The sequence below is a fragment of the Ascidiella aspersa genome, chromosome 6 (assembly GCF_963924565.1).
Source record: "Ascidiella aspersa chromosome 6, kaAscAspe10.2, whole genome shotgun sequence".
NCBI classification, from domain to species: Eukaryota; Metazoa; Chordata; class Ascidiacea; order Phlebobranchia; family Ascidiidae; genus Ascidiella; species Ascidiella aspersa.
The window spans coordinates 1,233,216-1,253,852 of record NC_139452.1 but is presented as its reverse complement, the minus strand read 5'-3'; the positions used below and the strand labels follow the sequence as shown (position 1 = coordinate 1,253,852).

At 35.9% G+C, this 20,637-nt stretch overlaps 1 protein-coding gene across 1 annotated transcript in view; it reads left to right on the top strand.

The window, feature by feature from the left end:
• The window catches only part of LOC146139091 (structural maintenance of chromosomes protein 5-like), a 36,763-nt gene that overhangs the window by 14,526 nt on the left and 1,600 nt on the right, over window positions 1-20,637 (top strand). The window contains exons 12-25 of the mRNA XM_083391235.1: window positions 227-327; window positions 1,271-1,396; window positions 2,259-2,391; window positions 4,287-4,405; window positions 6,086-6,161; window positions 7,067-7,236; window positions 12,776-12,899; window positions 14,235-14,359; window positions 14,720-14,828; window positions 15,894-15,989; window positions 17,085-17,233; window positions 18,649-18,724; window positions 19,644-19,823; window positions 20,402-20,497. Of these exons, the coding sequence (XP_083247361.1) occupies window positions 227-327; window positions 1,271-1,396; window positions 2,259-2,391; window positions 4,287-4,405; window positions 6,086-6,161; window positions 7,067-7,236; window positions 12,776-12,899; window positions 14,235-14,359; window positions 14,720-14,828; window positions 15,894-15,989; window positions 17,085-17,233; window positions 18,649-18,724; window positions 19,644-19,823; window positions 20,402-20,497 (1,680 nt within the window). The remainder of the gene's footprint in view (window positions 1-226; window positions 328-1,270; window positions 1,397-2,258; window positions 2,392-4,286; window positions 4,406-6,085; window positions 6,162-7,066; window positions 7,237-12,775; window positions 12,900-14,234; window positions 14,360-14,719; window positions 14,829-15,893; window positions 15,990-17,084; window positions 17,234-18,648; window positions 18,725-19,643; window positions 19,824-20,401; window positions 20,498-20,637) is intronic.

The following is a 20,637-nucleotide window of genomic DNA, read 5'->3' as shown; positions in this document are numbered from 1 at the left end:
GTAACTGATGTAAATTGTTACTTTCGTTTTTAATAAACTCGCACCACTTTATGTATTCGGGGTAAATTTGATATTCGTTTTTTTGTTAAAAAGGTAAAATATACAAAAGGGTGAACCCTTGCTGTAGTTATATGTTAACTACTTACTTGCTTATTCTGTGGAAGATGTGAATATATAACAACCCCTGCTGTGTAGTTATATGTTAACTTCTTACTATTTCACTCAGATTGACATGAAGGATGCTCGCCACGCCGAACTAGTGGAGAGCCACGTCTCATTCAGGGATATGCTGGCCTTTGTGTGCGAAGATTCGGACGATAACGACAAGTGGGTGCTTTGTAGTAGCCGATATGACGTCACAACTAATATGACGTCACAACTAATATGACGTCACAACTAATATGACGTCACAACTAATATGACGTCAAAACCAATATGACGTTGAAGCAAATATGACTTCATAACTAATATGACATCAAAACTAATATGACGTCAAAACTAATATGACGTCACCACAAATATGACGTCAAAAGTAATATGACGTTGAAACATATATGACTTCATAACTATAACGTCAAAATATATAACTGTAAAAGTATTATGACGTCATATTCCAGAAGCAATTTTTGTTTTTGCAAAACTGACATTAACAAAGAATTTTCCATACACACGTATTGTGAGAATCTTGTTAAGATATTTCAAGCCCTTAGTCTTAAATTGCCTTGATTTGTAATTCAAATATTTAGTTTTATATTATCTTCCAGTTTGTGAGATAAAGCGAACTTTTGTCTTACGTTTGCGCATTTACATAAGATTGAACGGCGCCTTAATAACGTAGGCATATCTGAAAGTAAGCAAAGCCTAAATTTGCTGACACGAAAAACAGATGTTTGGCACTTCACAATTTATTACAGCGAAATAAAACAATAGTTTTTGTTTAAATCGGTGTTTCAAGCCTATGGCTCGCGCCCCTATTGGGGCGCAGGTAAAATTAATTGGGTCTCCAATCGCAGTGCTACCCATGGTTAGATTTATTAAGATTGGTTTTTGAGCATAATTTGTCTAAGATTTAAGAAAACTTTAGGACAAATAGGAAGACATAGCTGAAAATAATTCGGAATGATGAATGCTAATTCCCAATGTTTTTGTTTTTTAAGTTCGATTATTTGTTCGGCAAAGCTTTGCTGTAATGCTTGTCAAGTAGTGTTGCGTAACACTTGGTTTAAAATTGATCAACCTACATAATATCCCTCCGCCAACTTGTTTACAGATTCATCCGCGAGGTTTACACAAAACAAGGCTTCAGGGTAAACGTCATAAAGGCGCCTCGAAGTTACGATGGATCACTCATGCGTAGCGAATCATACCAGCCTCGCAGCAATCTTGATCATTATAAGTAAGTCAAAAAACGTGGATTTTCCTCCAGCAAAAAATATCTGCGCATTCAATTTAATAAAAATATCTGCGCATTCAATTTAATAAAAATATCTCCGCATTCAATTTAAGCTCCATATTTTTATTCACAGCAAAATCTTGCCCTCAAACAGAACACATAATACCGACAATACGAGTCCTAAAAAAATAATAGTCAAAACTATTACGACGTCGAAAGCAGGGCTGGGGAGCTACCGTAAAATAGCATTAGCTCCGGCTCCAGCTCCGGAGCCATCAGGCAATTATTAAATGGCTCCAGCTCAAGCTCCGGAGTCGTAAAACTCATATGCTCCAGCTCCGGAGCCATCAAACACATACCCAATGACTCCGGCTCCAGCTCCGGTGCCACCAATCACTTATTCAATGGCAAGTTTAAAAAATTGCTTTTGGCTCACTAACGTTGGAGATAGCACAAAATATAATTTCTTAGCTTTAGCACCACAAATTGAAAAATGGCTCCAGCTCCACAAAAATAATAAAAATGGCTCCGGCTCCGGCTCCGGCTCCAGCTCCAGCTCCACAAAAATAATAACAATGGCTCCGGCTCCGGCTCCGGCTCTGGCTCCAGAGAAAATGCTTAGCTCCGGCTCCCGCTCCCCAGCCCTGGTCGAAACTATTATGACGTCAGAACTGTTATGACGTCACAAGTTTACAACTGTGATGTTGTCAAGACTATTATAACGTCAATACTAAAAAGTGTTTTGTTAAAACTTTACTTATAAGAATTTCTGTCGAACATTAACCTATTGTTTTATATAAATTTTACGTTATGGTTTCACACCTTTGTCCATGAAATTCAACATCGGTTGTTTGTTAATTGACAGGAAATGGGGCTTTACGTCATTCCTTCGCGAGTTATTCGACGCCCCTGATGCTGTGATGTCATACTTATGCAAACAATACAAGGTTCACGAAATCCCAGTTGGAAGCGCGAAAACTAGAGACGTTGTTGACCAGGTGCGGTGTGGAAATGCATTTTTTGTTTAAAAGTCCATTGTTTTATGGAACTATTCTCCGTTAAATAGAACATTTGATATTGTATTATTATTTAAATATAGCATTTTAACACTCTGATTTTTAGTTTTAAATGATTAACTTATTTAATAACAGTTCTACTTCTTGGAGTCCGGAACGGCTCTACAGCCTGTATTTCACCCATTTATCTAACTAAAATAAAGTGGATATTCAGCAATCTACTTATATGGGTGTCATATAATTCATCTACCCACAATACGTGGTTGGAACATATCCCATTATATGTTGTAACCTTTATAATTTACAGTTTGGGTCCGTATCAGTTTTGAACTTGTTACTGCGCATGTGCACGTTTGCCTTAGGACTTACTTAGTCTTAAGTAGTTAACTCGACTCCTAGCTCCGACTCCAGCCAAAATATACTGTCTCTGTCAAGTAGGGCTGCGGGGTCGGACTCGGGACTCTAGCAGTAATCGCGTACGCGCATTTCACAGTCAAGTGTTTCGTTAATTGTACCGCATTTCTTTACTGTTTTGCCTGTGGTCATTACTATTCGTCTGTGTTATGTCAATTGCCAATTATCCAAGCTATAAAGGCTTGTTTCTTTTTTCCTTATTTAAGAAAAAAAAAAAAAAAAGAGCCGTGGAGTCCGAATTATACGACACTCCTGTGACACCCCATCCGTCAGAAATCAGTGCAGTTCTAAGCAAAAAGGTCTACGACAATCAGTGCATTCAAAGGATCAAAAAGTCCGACTTTTGCATTAACAAATGTGCATAAGAAGATTAAGTTTCACAATACTTGACCCAACCAAACCCAAACGTTAACCAGCGCCCTAACCCAAATAATGTGCGATAATTTAATAATTATAACGCTTCAAGCCCCAATACCTCAATTTGTGACGTAATAATCTTAAATACAATGGACGAGAAACCATCCCAGTTTGGGCTTTTTTCCCCAGCATTTAAAGAATTACTAAAATAACGCACATTATTTGGGTTAGGATTCGGGTTGGCGTTAGGGTTTAGGTGGGTCAAGTGTTATTTATCCTATCTCATATTTTTTGTTATCTTTTCTGAAATTTTAATTTATCTACGCCGGGAGTTTACCTAAAGGTCCAAATCAGTGCATTGCCAGGACCTCAAGGTCTAAAAGTCTAGACTTTTCTGCCATTGGATGCCCTGATTGTCGTAGACCTTTTTGCTTAGAAATGCACTGATTTCTAACGGATCGGGTGCCTGTGAGGCGATCGCTGAAAATCCACCTTAAATTACTGGAGCTTGACGCAATCGTATATTTAGTGGAGCTGGACTCGATTATTGATAACCGACTCGGTTGTTGGTAACCGTAGCTCTGCTGTCGCGTCCCAAGTATTCGTCTCCAGCCAAAGAAAACTTTTCAGGGCCAATTGTCCGGCTTTGCAGCCAAATAAGTTGAAAAAAAATAACCCAGCGCCCAATTTTTGGCCTTTTATATTGCTGCCTTCCGACATAGCTTTTTAACTATACAATATTAAACAGTTGAAGAAAACTTTTGCAAATGTTTTTATTTTGCTGCAAAATTTTTGATTTGCCCTTTTCGTAGAATACTTAAACACAGTATAAATTACAACCTCGAGTCCAAATCAACACTGACCTCTAAACTGCAACCTCTAGTCCAAATCAACACTGACCTCTAAACTGCAACCGATTCTCGTCAAATGAAAAAACAAACGAATTAAAACTGTTGTTTAGCTTCGATTTAAATAAAAAACTTATTAAACTGACAATTTTAATCGCCTGCAAACATATTGTTTGAATAATTTGCTTAAAAAACTCTGTTAAGTCGTGAGCCGACCAGCAGTCGTGCTTCCGTCCTGATTACGCTTTACTTTTGCAGGTTGTGCGCAACAGCGGTCTCAACCGGTTTTACATCCCCACAATTCCCCGCTCTACTTGTGGGTCGCGATATCAAATCAAGAAGTCAAAGTACAGCAGTAGTTCGATTGTGGGAAGCAGGTTGGTGACGAGACTTAGCACCCTAGATACAGTAAAAACATTGACGCGTGTGTGTGTATGTGTGCATGTGTGTGAGCGTGCATGCATGCATGCATGTGTGTGTGTGTGTGTGTGTGTGTTAGGGCGTTAGGGCGTTTTGTAATATGTTGCAATCACCAGCGGGGTTCGCATTACCAAAGATGATCTCCCAAGCTTTGCACTGAGACTTTACACCAGGGATGTCCAACCTTTTAGCTGAAGGGGCCGCATTGCCACTTTAAAAATTTCGATGGGCCGCAAAACCTATAATACTAATGGGGTGACGTCATAAGCTACGTCATGTCGTGACGTCTTAAAACAACTGAACTTATAATTCTCTCTTCGAGAGTGAACTCGTGTCTAAATATATATACATGTAAATGTCGGCCATATCGGGCAAAGCGCGAAAAATTGAGTTTATAAATGCCGTATCATGCCATGGTACGACATCTTTGGGCTGATATATTTCCTTCTAACGGTCCGCAAAAACACGCATCTTGCTTAAAATGATGAGTGCACAAGAGTTTGATGGATGTTGAAATGCGACATTAGACTCGATAATAGTCTCAGAAAAAACATAAGATTAGGCCCACGTCAAATACTGCGCGTTCTACACGTTTTGATGATAGTCGAAACAATTGTTTTAAACAAAGGCTACTGAAAGTGAGAATAAGTGGTGGGCCGTACGTAAACATCAAGCGGGTCGCAACTCGGTCCGCGGGCCACGGGTTGGACATCCCTGCTTTACACCAAACTTTTCTCTTAAATAACTGTTAAAAAGTTAAAAAGATCACAGACTGGAAAACAAGTTTTGCACTGATCTTAAATGATTTAATCTTATAACAGGAATGAAACATAACATATTTTTTAAAATGTATTGTATGTTGAGCCTATGAAAATGTCAGTTAGTTTAAAATTCTTTCGATACCAAACTTAGTTTTTCGTCCGACAAACATTTTCATTAATATTCCATTAATGAGCGTATTTTAGCTTCATTAGGGCAACAATATGCCGCGGCTGAAGATATTAAGCGTTGGTCCCTAGTTTGGTTGTAGAATCAAACATAAATATCAAGTACACCGAAAGCCATTGTAGACTCACCAAATCTGTTGATCCATGATACACATATGTGTGTTAACAACTGAGATCTTCTGACGCTGCTTTTTGACCAACGATTACGGCTTACGTATAGTTAGCACACCGAAAGCCATTGCAGATTCACCGAATCTGTCGATCAATGATGCAAGCAGAGCAGACTAGAAAAACAACTAGCCTGCTGTGAGGTTCGAACTCACGACCTCCGGTCAAGCCGGGACCGTCGTTCTACCAACTGAGCTATGCAGGCTCAGAGAGCAAGTCGAAAAACTCTCAGTTATTAACACACATATATGTGCATGTTTCATTGAATAAATATTAAGTAATGATACTCTTAAGTGCTACCGACCTCAATCCGCTAATATCGGGCATTTCCTATTGTGCCACACTTCCACCTTCCACCAAACCTACATTACCTTACACTGTATTTTTACTCTAAAATATTGGGTATAAGTTTTACAGAAAACATGCCAGACTACCCTAGTTGCAATACACTTGTTTTAAGCCGGTTTTTACACCAACCTTCCATGTGCTTATGTTAATGCTGTTGTATACTTCACTTTGCAGTGCATTACGAGAAGCTGAATTCCTCGATACAAAAGTGGATCCGATTGAACTGAAAACCGTTGAGCGACAAATTCAGGTAAAATACGCAATACAACATTCAACTAAACAAAACAAAAACACTATTTTTTATATATATAACGGCATATGTTCCAAGTAAACAAAACAAAAACACTATTTATATGGGAGGATAATGGTTGAAGGTTGTACTAAGACGTAGTAGGGATATTAAAGCCCATTCATTTAAATGATTTACTTATGTGCACGTCGAGTTATTTTAAAACGCTGAATTAAGTGCACTAAGGTCAAGCCATTCGAAACAGTGAAGTAGTGTACTTAAGTTAATCCAAGTAATTTTAAAACAGTGACTTAAGTACAGTTAATCCAAGTCATTTAGAAACAGTGGCTTAAGTGAACTTAAGTCAAGGTGTTTGAAACAGTTGCTTAAGTGAACTTAAGTCAAGGTGTTTGAAACAGTTGCTTAAGTGAACTTAAGTCAAGGTGTTTGAAACAGTTGCTTAAGTGAACTTAAGTCAAGGTGTTTGAAACAGTTGCTTAAGTGAACTTAAGTCAAGTCATTTAAAACACTGATTTAGGTGCTCTTAAGTTAAGTAAAGTCACGTAAAAATGCACTTAAGTATTTGAAAACAGTCACTTGAGTGCACTTAAGTTCAGCTAAGTTATTTAAAAATGCACTTAAGTTAAGTCATTTTAAAATGCTAAGTTGATTCGAAATGCTGACTTAAGTCAGACTATTTAAAAACATTGACTTACCGCACTTAAGTCAATTAAAGGTATTTACAGTTAAGTGCTTCACAGGATTTACTGCAAAACTTAAGTTAAGCCCAAGTCATTTAAAGTTAGGTCAAATCTTGAAAAATAAAGACTTACTGTCCTCAAGTTAAGCCAAGTTATTTTAAAAGAGTGACTTAAGTGCTTCACATGGGTCACAAAAAATTGTTGAGTCACTTTGACTCGTTACAGACTCTCCACGAAGAATTGTCGCATGATTCGAGTCGTTCCTCTGCACTGAGCGAGGTTCGGCGTCGGATGGAGAAGAAAGATAACGACCTCCGAGCGAAGATGAAGGATCTCCAGCAACACAAGAACAAAAGGAAAAACCTAGAGAACAAGATTATGATCAAGCAGAAAAAGTAGGTCAAAGTTCAATATTTAATGGTTTTGAATTTGTGCATTGACAGGCTGTATTTCGCATAATTTAATAAGTTCACTGTTTGTAGCTCTGGATGATGGTTTTAAGCAAGTTTAGTGTTTTGGGTAGAGATGTCCGATACTTGACATTTTATTGATTCAGATACCCATATATTTTGAGATCCGCTACTATAGCGAGCGGCACCACTACCATGCTTAAACAAGCAAAGCAGAAAAATATTAACGATCAAGATTATATTTATCAGTTGGTTTAAAAAAAATCGATTTATCGTTAAGAAGTTTAATTACCATCAATTGTTAACAGGGGCGTATCCAGAAAATCAAAAAGGGGGGGTCCTCAATTTTTAAATTAGGAAATTCCCCTATTTTCCGTTAATCAGTAATGAATAATGACGTCAAACACTTGTGACGAGTATGACATCATAAAATAGTGATTGTAATAACGTCATATAAAAAATATAATCAGACACAGCCAATTAAAGTCCAGCAAAACGAACACGTGCGTCAAAACCGCTTAGTGTGCAGAAAAAACTAAACCAAGACGGTGAAATATGTATTATTGATTCTGGTAGACCATGTTTAGACTACAAGCAGCACGGTTTCCTAAATTCCGTGTCCCGGCTCACGCTAAATTACAAGCACGCCTTTCGAAATACACCCTTTGCTAATCAGCCAACCAGAACCAACAACGAAAGATAAGGGAGAAAAATATCCTGCTTGTTCACGGTCGACGAAACAAAAAAAACGAAAAGTGCTTCAGACCGTTTGTTAAGGCCTGACAAAAACGATAATATCACTTCCCCCACGCTACTGAGTAAAACTATATTTGTTATTTATTTAATAATAATGCACCCTTAAAAAGAATTATAGTGTAACGTAAATCAAAATAAACTTATAACACAAAGTTGTGAAATATAGCTGGTTCGCCCGATCCGTCAGAAATCAGTGCAGTTCTAAGCAAAAAGGTCTACGACAATCAGTGCATTCAAAGGATCAAAAAGTCCGACTTTTAGACTTTGAGGTCTTGGACAATGCATTAATTTGCATTTACAAATGTGCATAAGAAGATTAAGTTTAACAATACTTGACCCAACCAAACCCAAACGCTAACCAGAGCCCTAACCCAAACAATGTGCGATAATTTAATAATTATAACGCTTCAGGCCCCAATACCTCAATTTGTGACGTAATAATCTTAAATACAATGGACGAGAAACCATCCGAGTTTGGGCTTTTTTCCCCAGCATTTGAAGAATTATTAAAATAACGCACATTATTTGGTGTTAGGATTCGGGTTAGCGTTAGGGTTTAGGTGGGTCAAGTGTTATTAATCCTATCTCACAATTTTTGTTATCTTTTCTGAACTTTTAATGAATATTTTTAATTTATCTTCGCCGGGAGTTTACCTAAAGGTCCAAATCAGTGCATTGCCAGGACCTCAAGGTCTAAAAGTCTCGACTTTTCTGCCATTGGATGCCCTGATTGTCGTAGACCTTTTTCCTTAGAAATGCACTGATTTCTAACGGATCGGGTGGCTGGTTTGACCTCGTCTTTTGTTCAATGTTTTCTTTATGCTGAGCTTTGTACCAGTGTAAAGCAATTTCATCGCACTTCTTTGTTATGTTAGGTTTGTTGTGACTTTGTTTTGTGGAAGCCTAGATTTTTAAGGTTGTTAACAGTCGGTAGCTTTGGCCACCCTGACAGATAAATAGAGTGGCTGACACCTTATTGAAGGTTTCAAAATAGTCAGTTTAATTCTTTGTAGTCTACCTCTCTTGTATCAGTGCTTTCTTCGCCATGTTGAAAGTGAATTAAGATTAATTAGAAACATTATAATATTTATAATTTATTTACATTTAATTTAATATAAATTTATACTAATTAAGATGTTGATGATCCATTTGTCGGCGAAATACTTAATATCCTTATGAGATCTTTTAATAGTGTCTGACCAGAATTGCTAGCTTTGTTATACTATTCTGCTGTTAGCTTTTTTGTTGTTCAAATTCACAACATTTAAGAAAGTTGAACTTTCTTTTTCTTAGCTGATCAGTTTAATCCCAAAATGGGAAACACTGTGTCTGTGTCTGTTAAAGATTTGACAAGTTTTACTGAACCTTTAGCAAAAGAGTTGAAGTCACAATGCTATGTTAATGGAAAAGAGAGAGACCCCACGACATCTGCAAAAGTCATCCACAAACTAGGTCTTGCGTATAAAATAATTGCACGATTATCAAAAGGACGCGACAAGAAAATATCCTACATTCGAAGCGCCGTTTTGTTAAAAGCAGCTGTTGTGAGGAAACCTGACAACGTTGCTGAGGTTGAGAAAAATCTTGATGAGGTTTGTTCGCATGTTCTTCAACTTGCTGGCACCCATGACACCAGTGTGGCTGATTTGTGGAATTTTGTTCATCGATGTGCTAAAGAAGTTAACGAGCACAGAGATTGGGTGAAAACCATAGGTTTAGAAGCATTAGCACGGGCGCAAAGCGATAAAAAAAGAATTAAACTGACTGAAGAAATACAAAACGTTATTACAGAAAAATACAAGTTTCTCATGGCAGATATAATGGAGTTTTGTGTGGAAGCTACAGGTCCAGCTCCTTGCAAATATGCTTTGGTTGGAATGGGATCACTTGCTAGAAATGAAATCACTCCTTATTCAGATTTCGAGCACATATATTTGTTGGAAGAAGGTGTTCAAAATCGTTCAGATTATGATGAAATACTTGAATATTTCCGTTGGGTGTCTGTGATGTTTCAAGTTGTGGTTGTAAACTTTGGTGAAACCATAATACCAAGCGTAAACTTACCTTTTATTAACACAGAAAAAGATTGGTCTTTCTTTGATATTCAAACTCGCGGCATTTCGTTTGATGGAATGATGCCACATGCTTGCAAGTTCCCACTTGGTAGTACCGAGCTAATCAAACCTGTTTCTGAAATGCTTGAATATTTAGGTGGTGATACAGACCTTAAGAATGATTATCACCTTGGTGACATTTTGACTAAGATTTGTTTTGTTTGTGGAGAAAAAGTTATATTTAAAGAAATGAAGCAAAAAACAAATACAATTTTAAAACAGCCTTTATTAATGGAAAAGCTGAATGTACAAATTGAAAAAGATATAGAAAACTTTCATGTAGTTAAATGCCTTTTGGAAATGTCTGAAACAAAAGCAAATATGAAGCGAATTGTATTTCGAAGCGTAACATTGTTCATTGCCGCACTCGGTAGAAAATATAACTGCACAACTGCATCCACATTTAAACTCTTAAGAGAGTTATCACCAAGTATAATAACGCAAGAAGAATCAAAATGTTTTTTGTTAGCATTGGCTTTTGCATGTGAAGTTAGATTGAAGATTTATTGCAAAAATTCAAGCCAATTTGACTATGTTGATAGCAGATGTGAAAATATGCCATTTTGTAAAATGTTGATTGACATGTTCAATAAGGTCAGAGCTGTAGCTTTTTTCCTAGATGCTTCCGCTTTACAATCTCTGTTTAGTGGTGCACTTACGGACCAGGATACCAAGATGAACTTCACTTTCATCCTTTTTTCATTGCGCCAATATCATTCAGCTATAGCGACTGCAAATTGCTTTAAAGCCAATGTAGCATCAAACTTGTACGTAATATTTTCATATATTGAATTGCTGTGTCATAAGAATTTAGAAGATTTTTGTTCTGGATCAAAATGCATAAAGTCTATGATGCCCTATGTTTATGAAAATTGGCATTCACTGCGAGAAAATATGAGTGTATCTGCACAAATAGAGAAAATATTTGGTGCTGTTTGCAGTTTAATATGTGGATATGAATTTAAACAACTAATGTTTGATATCTTTGTTGAGGCAGAAGAATTTGAAGAAGCTGTCAAATTACTTCCTTATATGAAAAATTCACAAGAAAAATATGCCAAAAGTCTTCATAAGTATTATTTTAAATTTGGCATATATTTAGAATCAATGAAGTACTGTGAACTACATTTACATCAATGTCGTAGAAATGCATTTGATGAATCTTCAGACTTAGATACTTTACTGGCGCTCGTAGATATTTCCAAGTTGTATTCACGAATGAAAAACTACACAGAAGCAGTAAATCACATACAAATAGCTGAAAAGTATGTGGAAAGTGATTCATGTGTTCCAACAAAAAGGTGTTCCTTTATTCAAGCAAATTGCAAAGCTGTACGTGGAACTATAGCTCAAAATCAAGAAAATTACGAACTTGCACATAGTTTTTATACTGAAGCTTTAAAACTGTTACCTTCTTCTGATGTCTATGCAAGTGCCAGGTTAACTTTCAGGGGATATTGCTACCTTTCCAATGGTTTGCTGCATATAGAAGAAAAAAGATATGATTTAGCCCTAAATATGTTAGAACAAGTAAAATCTTTGTTGCAAGACAGTCCACATGATAAAAATATTATTTTATATGCACTATTTAAAATTGGATGCTGTCATTATTCCCTCCAATGGTGGCAAGAAGCATTCGAATCACTACAAAAATCACTTGATATGTTTTTACGCCTACACAACACTGATAATAAATGTGATAGGATCAGAGACTGTTACTTAATGCAAATTTTTTGCCTCTTTCACCTAGACAATTATCACGAATTAGTTGAAAAATTCCAGCAAGGACATAAATACATACAACATGTGCACCATACACCATATTACATTATCATTGGCAGGTCATACCTAGAGATTGGCCAATATAAAAATGCTCTAGTGCAACTTAAAAAGCAATTGGAAGTGTTTCCCGTTAACCCTGTGCTAAATGCAGGAAGCTATCGTCTAATGGGTCAATGCTATCTTAAGTTGGGAGAGTACGAAAAAGCGACTGAGAGTTCAAATAAAGCTAAAAGTCTGTTTATCAAACTGGATACTCAACTTGACCAAAGTGATAAAGAATATCAACTTAAGGAATTCAACAAAATAATTGCACTCTGCCCAAAACAAAGGAAATAAGCCAATAATCAACAGTTTATATTTTTTACACGGTGCTTAATTTCCCTGTTGAGTTTATAAATAGTATTGATTTTATTCAAAATTTTGTTATTTAGTATTTGCAATTCGTTCGAGATAAGAATTTATTTTATGTGTAGGTACAGCTTTTTATTTTTACCGATATTGTTTGTATGTATGTTTTTGTTTTGTGTACTTGCACCTTAACCTTGTGATTCTTTTTTTTGGATTTGGAAGTCGCTAGTAAAAATTGCAACCTTTTTAAGTTCGTTAAGTTTTGTAAGTTTAAAACGGATCCTATGTAAGCGCTGGTATACTGAAACCCATTTTTATTTTTTCCAGTTTGAACCATTCTTTCTAAAAAGGCCAAAGTAACAATAGTTATTTCTTACTTGCCTAGCCATGTATTACTGTTTTATATTATGTATAAAAGTTGTGCCCATTTTATTAATAAAAGTCATTTTAAAGCGACTTATCTATCCTTACATAATGCTTATAAATATTATAAATGTGACTTTTTTGTATTTTCCAACTTTCAGTTTAAAGGATCTAGGGGATTCCCCTATCAACATAGGCTTGTTAAAAGTTGAAACTGAAAAAGCGGTGAACCGTATCATCAAGCAAAAGAAGGACCTCACCATAAAGTTCATCAGCAACATCAAGGTTGAAGTTTTGAAATTATTGTCGCTAACTTTTGTCATTAAATGGGATTTTTAGTATCTATGAAAAGAAACACCATTTATAAGTAAACGTTTGTTTGATCTGAAATCAAACCTTCATTCATTTTTCTGTTCTGAGCAAGGTTTTTAAGTTTATCCATTTACAGATTAAACAATTTTATATAAATATAAGGATCTCCTGCTTACATATTAGTTGATATTTTTTGGTTGTTAGTTTATTATCATAATTTAAAAGTGTAGGAAACATGTTAAATTAATAACCGGGTTTGTATGTAAACCACTTTGTACGTCTAACAATGAGATGCTTGACAGTGCGAACAAAAAGCAGAAGGTCACTTAGGTTTATTGTTTTGTGACGTTGATTTATGACGTCATATTAAAAAAAATATATATATATTGACGAGCTTTGGCGCAACCGTGCTTTATCAGGTCGGAGTAGCTTGTAACCATTGTACTACAATTTGTTGCTAAACAATTCCACCTGATTTCAGGTTTAGAATTAGTTGAAAACGGCTACAAACAAAGATTTGTGTTTAACATTGGAGTAGTGTTATTAGTGCATTGGTCGAAAGATTGATTACATGTAATACTGAGTTGTTGTCGTCATATATTTACAATTGATTGGCTTTTTATTAGACAAACATTCAGTATTTGTGTTTAATGGATAAAATACCATATTTCATATCGTTGACCTGTAATTTGCAATACAACCTTTTTTCCAGTCCAATTTGATTGACTTGTGTCGCCTGCGGGCAATTATAGCTTAGAGCAACAGTCGTACGAAAAATCAATTATATTTAATGAAATAGAACTGCACAATGCGTCTGAAAAAAGCATCATCGTCAGGAACCCCTGACTTACTAATCGGATCGGCACAAATAGTATAACCTGGTATTTGCTAAACTGATGTGAAAAATGTCAAACTGTGTTATACCTAAATGTCCTAAAACACCTCTTAAAAAGTTTGAAGTTGTCCATTTTTTGCATTTTTCGCCTTTATATTTATCAAAACAATTTCATTATTTTTTACGCTTTTAAAGGTTTTCAAACCACAGTTGTGCTTAGTTTTTATGTGTTTAAAATTACTATTATCTTTTACCCAATAAATCGTATTAAAAAAGTAAAATGATATTAAAAAAGTCCTTCACAAATACTGCTCTAGTTGGACATCTCATTTTTAGAAAGTCTTTTTAAACAAGCAGAAATCTAATTCAGATTTTAGTTTAACTCTTAGCACTTAAAATGTTCGAAAGCTCCATTGTTTTGCCATAAACTCCATAAAGTCAGTTTGGTTTATATCTATCGTTTTTCTGCACAGTCTTGTGTGCATTGGAGCATTGACAAAGGAATTCTCCAGCTTAAGTACACGCAATGTCTGCGACGAAAAGCGAACGCAGAAGGCAAAGTGAGGGAGGCAAACCTTAAGAACACTGAACTCATACAGTGAGTGAAGCTAAACATAATCCTTGCAGTGTTTTATTTTCTGAATAAAATAATTCCATTATTGTTTATTTTCTGTCAAAACATTCTCTTTACCGTGGTCAGTGTCTTTGACTGTGTAATTTTTTTTATGTGTTGATTTTCTGTTATAGGTATTTTTATGTATGTGACCTAGTGGTAACTTACTGGTAATATCCACTCTTTTATATTGAACAACAGTTTGGTTTTTTAAATATAAAAACCCTATCATACGCGTTTTTTTTTAGTTTTACTTCGACTATATTTTACATAACAGTGAAGTAATAATTACTTTTTTATGACGTGTGGTTTAACAAGAGCGAAACCAGCTTACTTTACATGTAGAGCTTGTGAACGAGCAGATGAAGCAAAGAAGGAAGCTGAAGTGAAAGCGAAGACGTTGTACAAAGAAGCAGTTAAGCTTACTGGCGAGTCAGTTCAACATCTCAACCCGGTAAGACTAATGGTAAGAAAGTTGGTTGATAAACTATCATAAGAAAGTTGGTTGATTAACTATCATAAGAAAGTTGGTTGATTAACTATCATACGAAAGTTGGTTGATTAACTATCATAAGAAAGTTGGTTGATTAACTATCATAAGAAAGTTGGTTGATAAACTATCATAAGAAAGTTGGTTGATTAACTATCATAAGAAAGTTGGTTGATTAACTATCATAAGAAAGTTGGTTGATAAACTATCATAAGAAAGTTGGTTGATTAACTATTATAAGAAAGTTGGTTGATTAACTATCATAAGAAAGTTGGTTGTTGGTTGGTTGGCTATTAGCTAAATAAGTTGGTTGGTTGGTTGCCTAATTGATTGTAAGGAAATTGAGTATTTAATGGTTATTAAGTTGGTTAGTTAATGGTTAGGAAGTTGAATGGTTAATGCTAAAGAAGTTGGTTGGTTGGTTGTGTTAATTAAAACTAAGTAAGTTGGTCGGTAAATGGTAAGTGAGTTGGTTGTTTGGTAATTGGTTAATGGTAAGCATTTTTTTGGTGATTATTAGTATGGAAGTTGGTTGGTGCCTGGTTGCCAGTTGGTAAATAAATTCATTGGTTTTCTTAATCAATTGCAGTGGAGTTAATCGGTGGTTGGATGGTCATGTGTCTGATTTAAAGCTTGTGGTCGTTATTTATATGGAATTTTTGGTGCTTTTTGTTCAATTGCTTGTTCGTTGCTGGTTAGTGATTGTTTAGAAGTTTGTTTAAAGGTTGTTAGATTCATGGATTAGTTGTTGATTTTTACTGCCTTAATTGCATTTCAATCTTAAAATATCACCTTATTTACCCCGTTGTAATATTGTAATACGTTCGTTGTATTTCGATACAGTTTATAATCTTGAGTGGACATTTTTTCAGGATTGTTGATTGTTTTCACTGAATGTTTGCATTCAATCTTAAATTCCAACTCAACTTACTCGGGCGTAATGTTACAATAGTTCACATTAGGGACCCCTTGAATATATTACAATTCGATGCAGTTGTATTCTAGTTTGTATTATAGACTGTTTTCCAGGATTTTGCGAGATACCCCGACGACCTTGCTGAGGTGGACGTAATGAGGCACGAAATGAAAGCCAAGTTGGATTGCTGTGGGCTCACAGATCCTAAGGTAAGTTTATTTAACCAGGCACATTTGAACTTGTAAGCGACAAAAGTTAATTAGGTAGTTTTGCTATTGGTAGGTTATTAAAAAGAAACGACTGTACAACTGGTAAGTTCAAGGCTCCGCTGAAAACCTTGCGGCGAAGCAATTTACAATTAATTACCGCACGTTGGCGAAAGAGAGCATACACGAAGGGTCAAAGGTCGTCGTCTCTTGGGCGACGGTTTTGTGTAAACCTGAGTCCAGTTCCGGCGAAATATACTGACTTGTCGAGTCCTCGGTGCCAACTCTACAGATCGTATTTCTTTTACGAAACTAAATTAAGATCGATATTGAGCAATCCACTCATAGGAGTGTCATGTAGCTCACCAACTCGCCAACAGTACATGGTTGAAATTGGGAAAACTTTCACCATATGCTGCGTCTGACTCGGACAGACTTGATAGTCTTACTCGAGTCCCGAGTTCGACTCTGCAACCTTAATTCAAACCAAGAAATATTTAGGCCTATACTGGACTAAAGTTGGAATTTAGCGACGATGTTGGAAAATATTCTACCATTCGATATTTCACCCTTTACGTAGCCATAGTAAGATGTGTAATCGGTAATCAACGTGTAGGGGTGTCATGTAATTCGTTCACTCACAATACGTGCTTGCGAAAAATTTCCACAATATTCCACCTTTACAATTTCCATTTTGCTTCCTCATCAGTTTCGAAATTGGAACTGCCCATGTCCGACTCGCGACTCCGGTAGTTTTACGTAATCCTACTCGAGTCCCGAGTCCTCTAGCAAAAATAAACCTACTCTGCAGCCCTTGTACAAAACAAACTAGGATGGGTTTTGGATGTTACATTTGATGAGGAATTTTCACTAAACCTAGGTTTAATACTTAGCCATTTTAAAAACAATTTTAAAACAATTTACATGTTAAAGCCCATACAGAAGTACATTGATGTGCCTTCTTACTATGTTGGAAATAAATAAAGAGTTATTCGAAACGTTCAAAATGGTACCTACTTCTGTATGAGCTTTGATATTCTTATTACGTCTTACTACAACCTCCAGCCATTATGCTCCACCATTTCCTTGTTGTTGCAGGTTTTCGAGGAGTACACGCAACGCAAAAAAGAAATCGAACAATTCCAGAAAATGGTCGACAAGACCGAGCACTCTATCGCCACCCGGCGGGAGGACATGCTGGCCATAAAGACAAGATGGCTGAAGCCCCTCAACAAGCTGGTGTCAAAGTAAGCAGGGTTTTAACTAGTTTACCTAAACATTAGACCATTTTTGAATTTTTTTTTTGAATCTTTTCCCCTTTTAACAAAATTGAATATCAAATTTACCCCCGATATATAAAGAGGTGCGAATTTATTAAAAACGTAAGTAACAAATTACATCAGTTATATTCACAGTGCGACTGCTGCCCTTGCTTTTGAGCAACGAGTTTCAATTTATGGTAAATTAATATATAATGCAGAACGAATATCAGATTCAACATGTGAAGTCGGTTTTGTGCTTTAGATTTGATAGTAAGCAATGCAGAGAAGCCGCTTCGCATAGGTTAGTTAAAGAAAACGGAACCAGAATATTCAGAGCTTGAATACATAACGTTCAATTTACCCACTAAAACGAGGAAATTTAACCCCTGGGGTAAATTTAGCCCAGGTTAAGTAAGGCATTAGACAAATCATGGAAGGAATTAAAGAACTGGCCTGGCGGCGTTAAGTCATTTTGTTTAAACGTGAGCTGCTCCGTGTCAAAGTAAGAAGGGAAACTTGGGCTTATTCACGTGTGCAAGTCTAGTTTGGTTTAATTCATGTTCGTTAAAACACGCTTCAGGTAATAGATTAGTTTTTTTGACATTTATAACCTAAATGTTTTATATTGCATATAGGTGTAAGTGAAATGTAGGATAATTCTGTTTACCGCTTATTGTTCAATACAGTTTACTTAAAAAATAGTCAAAATATAACTAGCAATGGGTTAATCTCATTGGCAGTTCATTCGTAGCTCATGAAGCGGTATTTAAAAGTTTACAAAATGAAACCTCCACCTCTTTATGGGCTTTAATATTCTTAACACGTCTTACTACAAACTCCATTCTGCTTCAAAATATCAACAAACCTTGAGTTTCATCATCCCATGAAAGCCATAAACCAAATATAAAACACGCCAATGCAATGTTTCGTGTTAAAGTATCTACCTAGCGATTGTAAAACTCTTAGATTATGTTTTTCTTTCACATTATGTTTTATGTTTTAACTATTACTTCGCTATGAAAACTATTACACCAGATACAGCTAAAGCTTACAAAGATGTTTTTACTTTCACATAAAACAGTGGTCGACAAACTGTGGGCCTTACATTTATTTCTAGTGGGTAGGGAGCTTTTTTAATAGTTTAGTTTCAACATGTAGTTGTGGGCCACGTGACTGATATCGTACATTTATTTCACCCAATTTTCAAGTTAGTTTGTCTGGCGTAACTTTGTGACGTCATTCTAAAAATTCGCATGCTCTTAGGCCTTACAAAAATCCCGGATACTTCCTCTTTTTTTGTAGTGGTTTTACGTAGTGGGCCTTTAGTAGCTCTGGAAAGAATATTTTGAGCCAGACAAAAGGTTTGCCGACCACTGAGAGAGATTATGTTTTTTTTCCAGGATAAACTCCCACTTCGCCAAATTCTTCCAACACATGGGATGTGCGGGGGAGGTCGACCTACACGCCGATAACCCGGTTTGTTACGTCATATTTGCCAATTGTGACGTAGATGTTATTTAAAAATTAATTCAATAAGTTTTTTGCATTTATTTGATTGCATTAAAATTCACAGATTCAGTTAATCTGTCGAAGCTTTCCAGGTATTTGAAAAAAGCTATAAATTTACCAACTTTATTTAATAAACAAACAATTCGATAAGAATATACAATTTCATACTTGGTACATTATTCATGAATCTGTAATGTAGCTTGATAACGAATGTCGAAGCCAAAAATGTCGAGTAGATCGAAGTCATTTCGATTAAATTGTGATGATACAAGTTCGTATCGAAACGTCTTTATTCAAATGATGTCGATTTATTCTCTAACTTTTAGGCTGAGGAATTCATTATCAAGCTGGAAATGAAAGACTTATTTGTTAAGATGCGCAATATCGTCCTATTGTTGCAGGATGTCGAACTGTGTCGTGAAGTTATCTAAAAAATAAAAACGGTTAAATTGATTCGATAAAAATCTTTAAATAATTAATTTACAGATTCGTTTAGTCTATTCAAGGCCCCCGGCTAATTAAAAAAAGAGATAATTTTTCTGATTTTATTCAACAAACAAATTAAAATTACATACCGACTAAACTATGCATGAATCTGTAATGCAGCTTGATATAATAAATTCCTAAGCCTAAAAGGTCGAGTAGATAGACATCATCTTGATTAAGACGTTTCGATACGAACTTGTATCATCATCAGTTAATGGACATATTTAACCACATTCAACACACATTAACTGTTAATGATACAAGTTTGTATCTAAACACCTTAATCAAGATGATGTCGATCTACTTGTCATTTTTGGCTTAGGAATTTATTATCAAGCTGAGAATTACAAAGTCCTACTTATTGTTGAGTAAGATGCGCAATATATTCCTATTGTTTCAGGACGACTTCGACAAATACGGGATCCGCATCCGGGTGAAGTTCCGAGCCTCTTCGACCCTCCAGGAGCTTGATCCGTTCCGACAGAGTGGTGGAGAGAGAAGTGTCTCCACCATGTTGTACCTCGTCGCACTACAGAGTCTACATCGATGCCCCTTTAGATTGGTCGACGAAATCAACCAGGTAATTACCCTAAACAGTCCCAAACTAACCCCTAAATTACCTCTTACTTTACCCCTAAAAAAACTTAAATAACACCCGATATTATCTTATAATTTACCCACAAACTAACTTCTTAATTACCCGCAAATTACCTCCTAATTTACTCCCAAACTTACCCCTGAATTAACCCCTAGATAACACTCCAAATTACCCTTAAGTTACCCCCAAATTACCTCCTAGTTTACCCACAAACTAACCCCTAATTACCCCAAATAACCTCCTAATTTACCCCTAAATTACCCCCAAACAACCCCCTAAATAACCCCAAAATTAATTCCTAAATAACCCCAAAATTAATTCCTAAATAACCCCCCAACTAACCCTTAAATAGCCCATAATTAACCCTAAATCACCCCAAAACTAACCATCTCAAACTAACCCGATTTTAAAATCGTTTGAAATGCAAATGTTTATGGCGTTTAAGTGTTGTTTATTTATTTGTTTCTTCCTTTTATTCTCCTATTTATTTCAGATCATACTTTAAAATTTAAAGAAAAATTACTTTTCTATGTCAAAAACGTTGCAACTTATTTGTGCAGGGCATGGATCCCCACAACGAACGACGTGTGTTTGACGTCATCGTTAAGTCGTCATCAGAAGAAATCTTTTCGCAATATTTTCTCATCACCCCAAAGGTTTGTTTCTGTGATAATTAAAGAATTATTCGAACTTACCAACCGTTTAATTAGACAACATTAAACAATGATTTTATGTTCTGCGATGTTCTCGCAACAAATAACAAGCGTGTGTTATTGAGGTAGCTCATGGCGTTTTG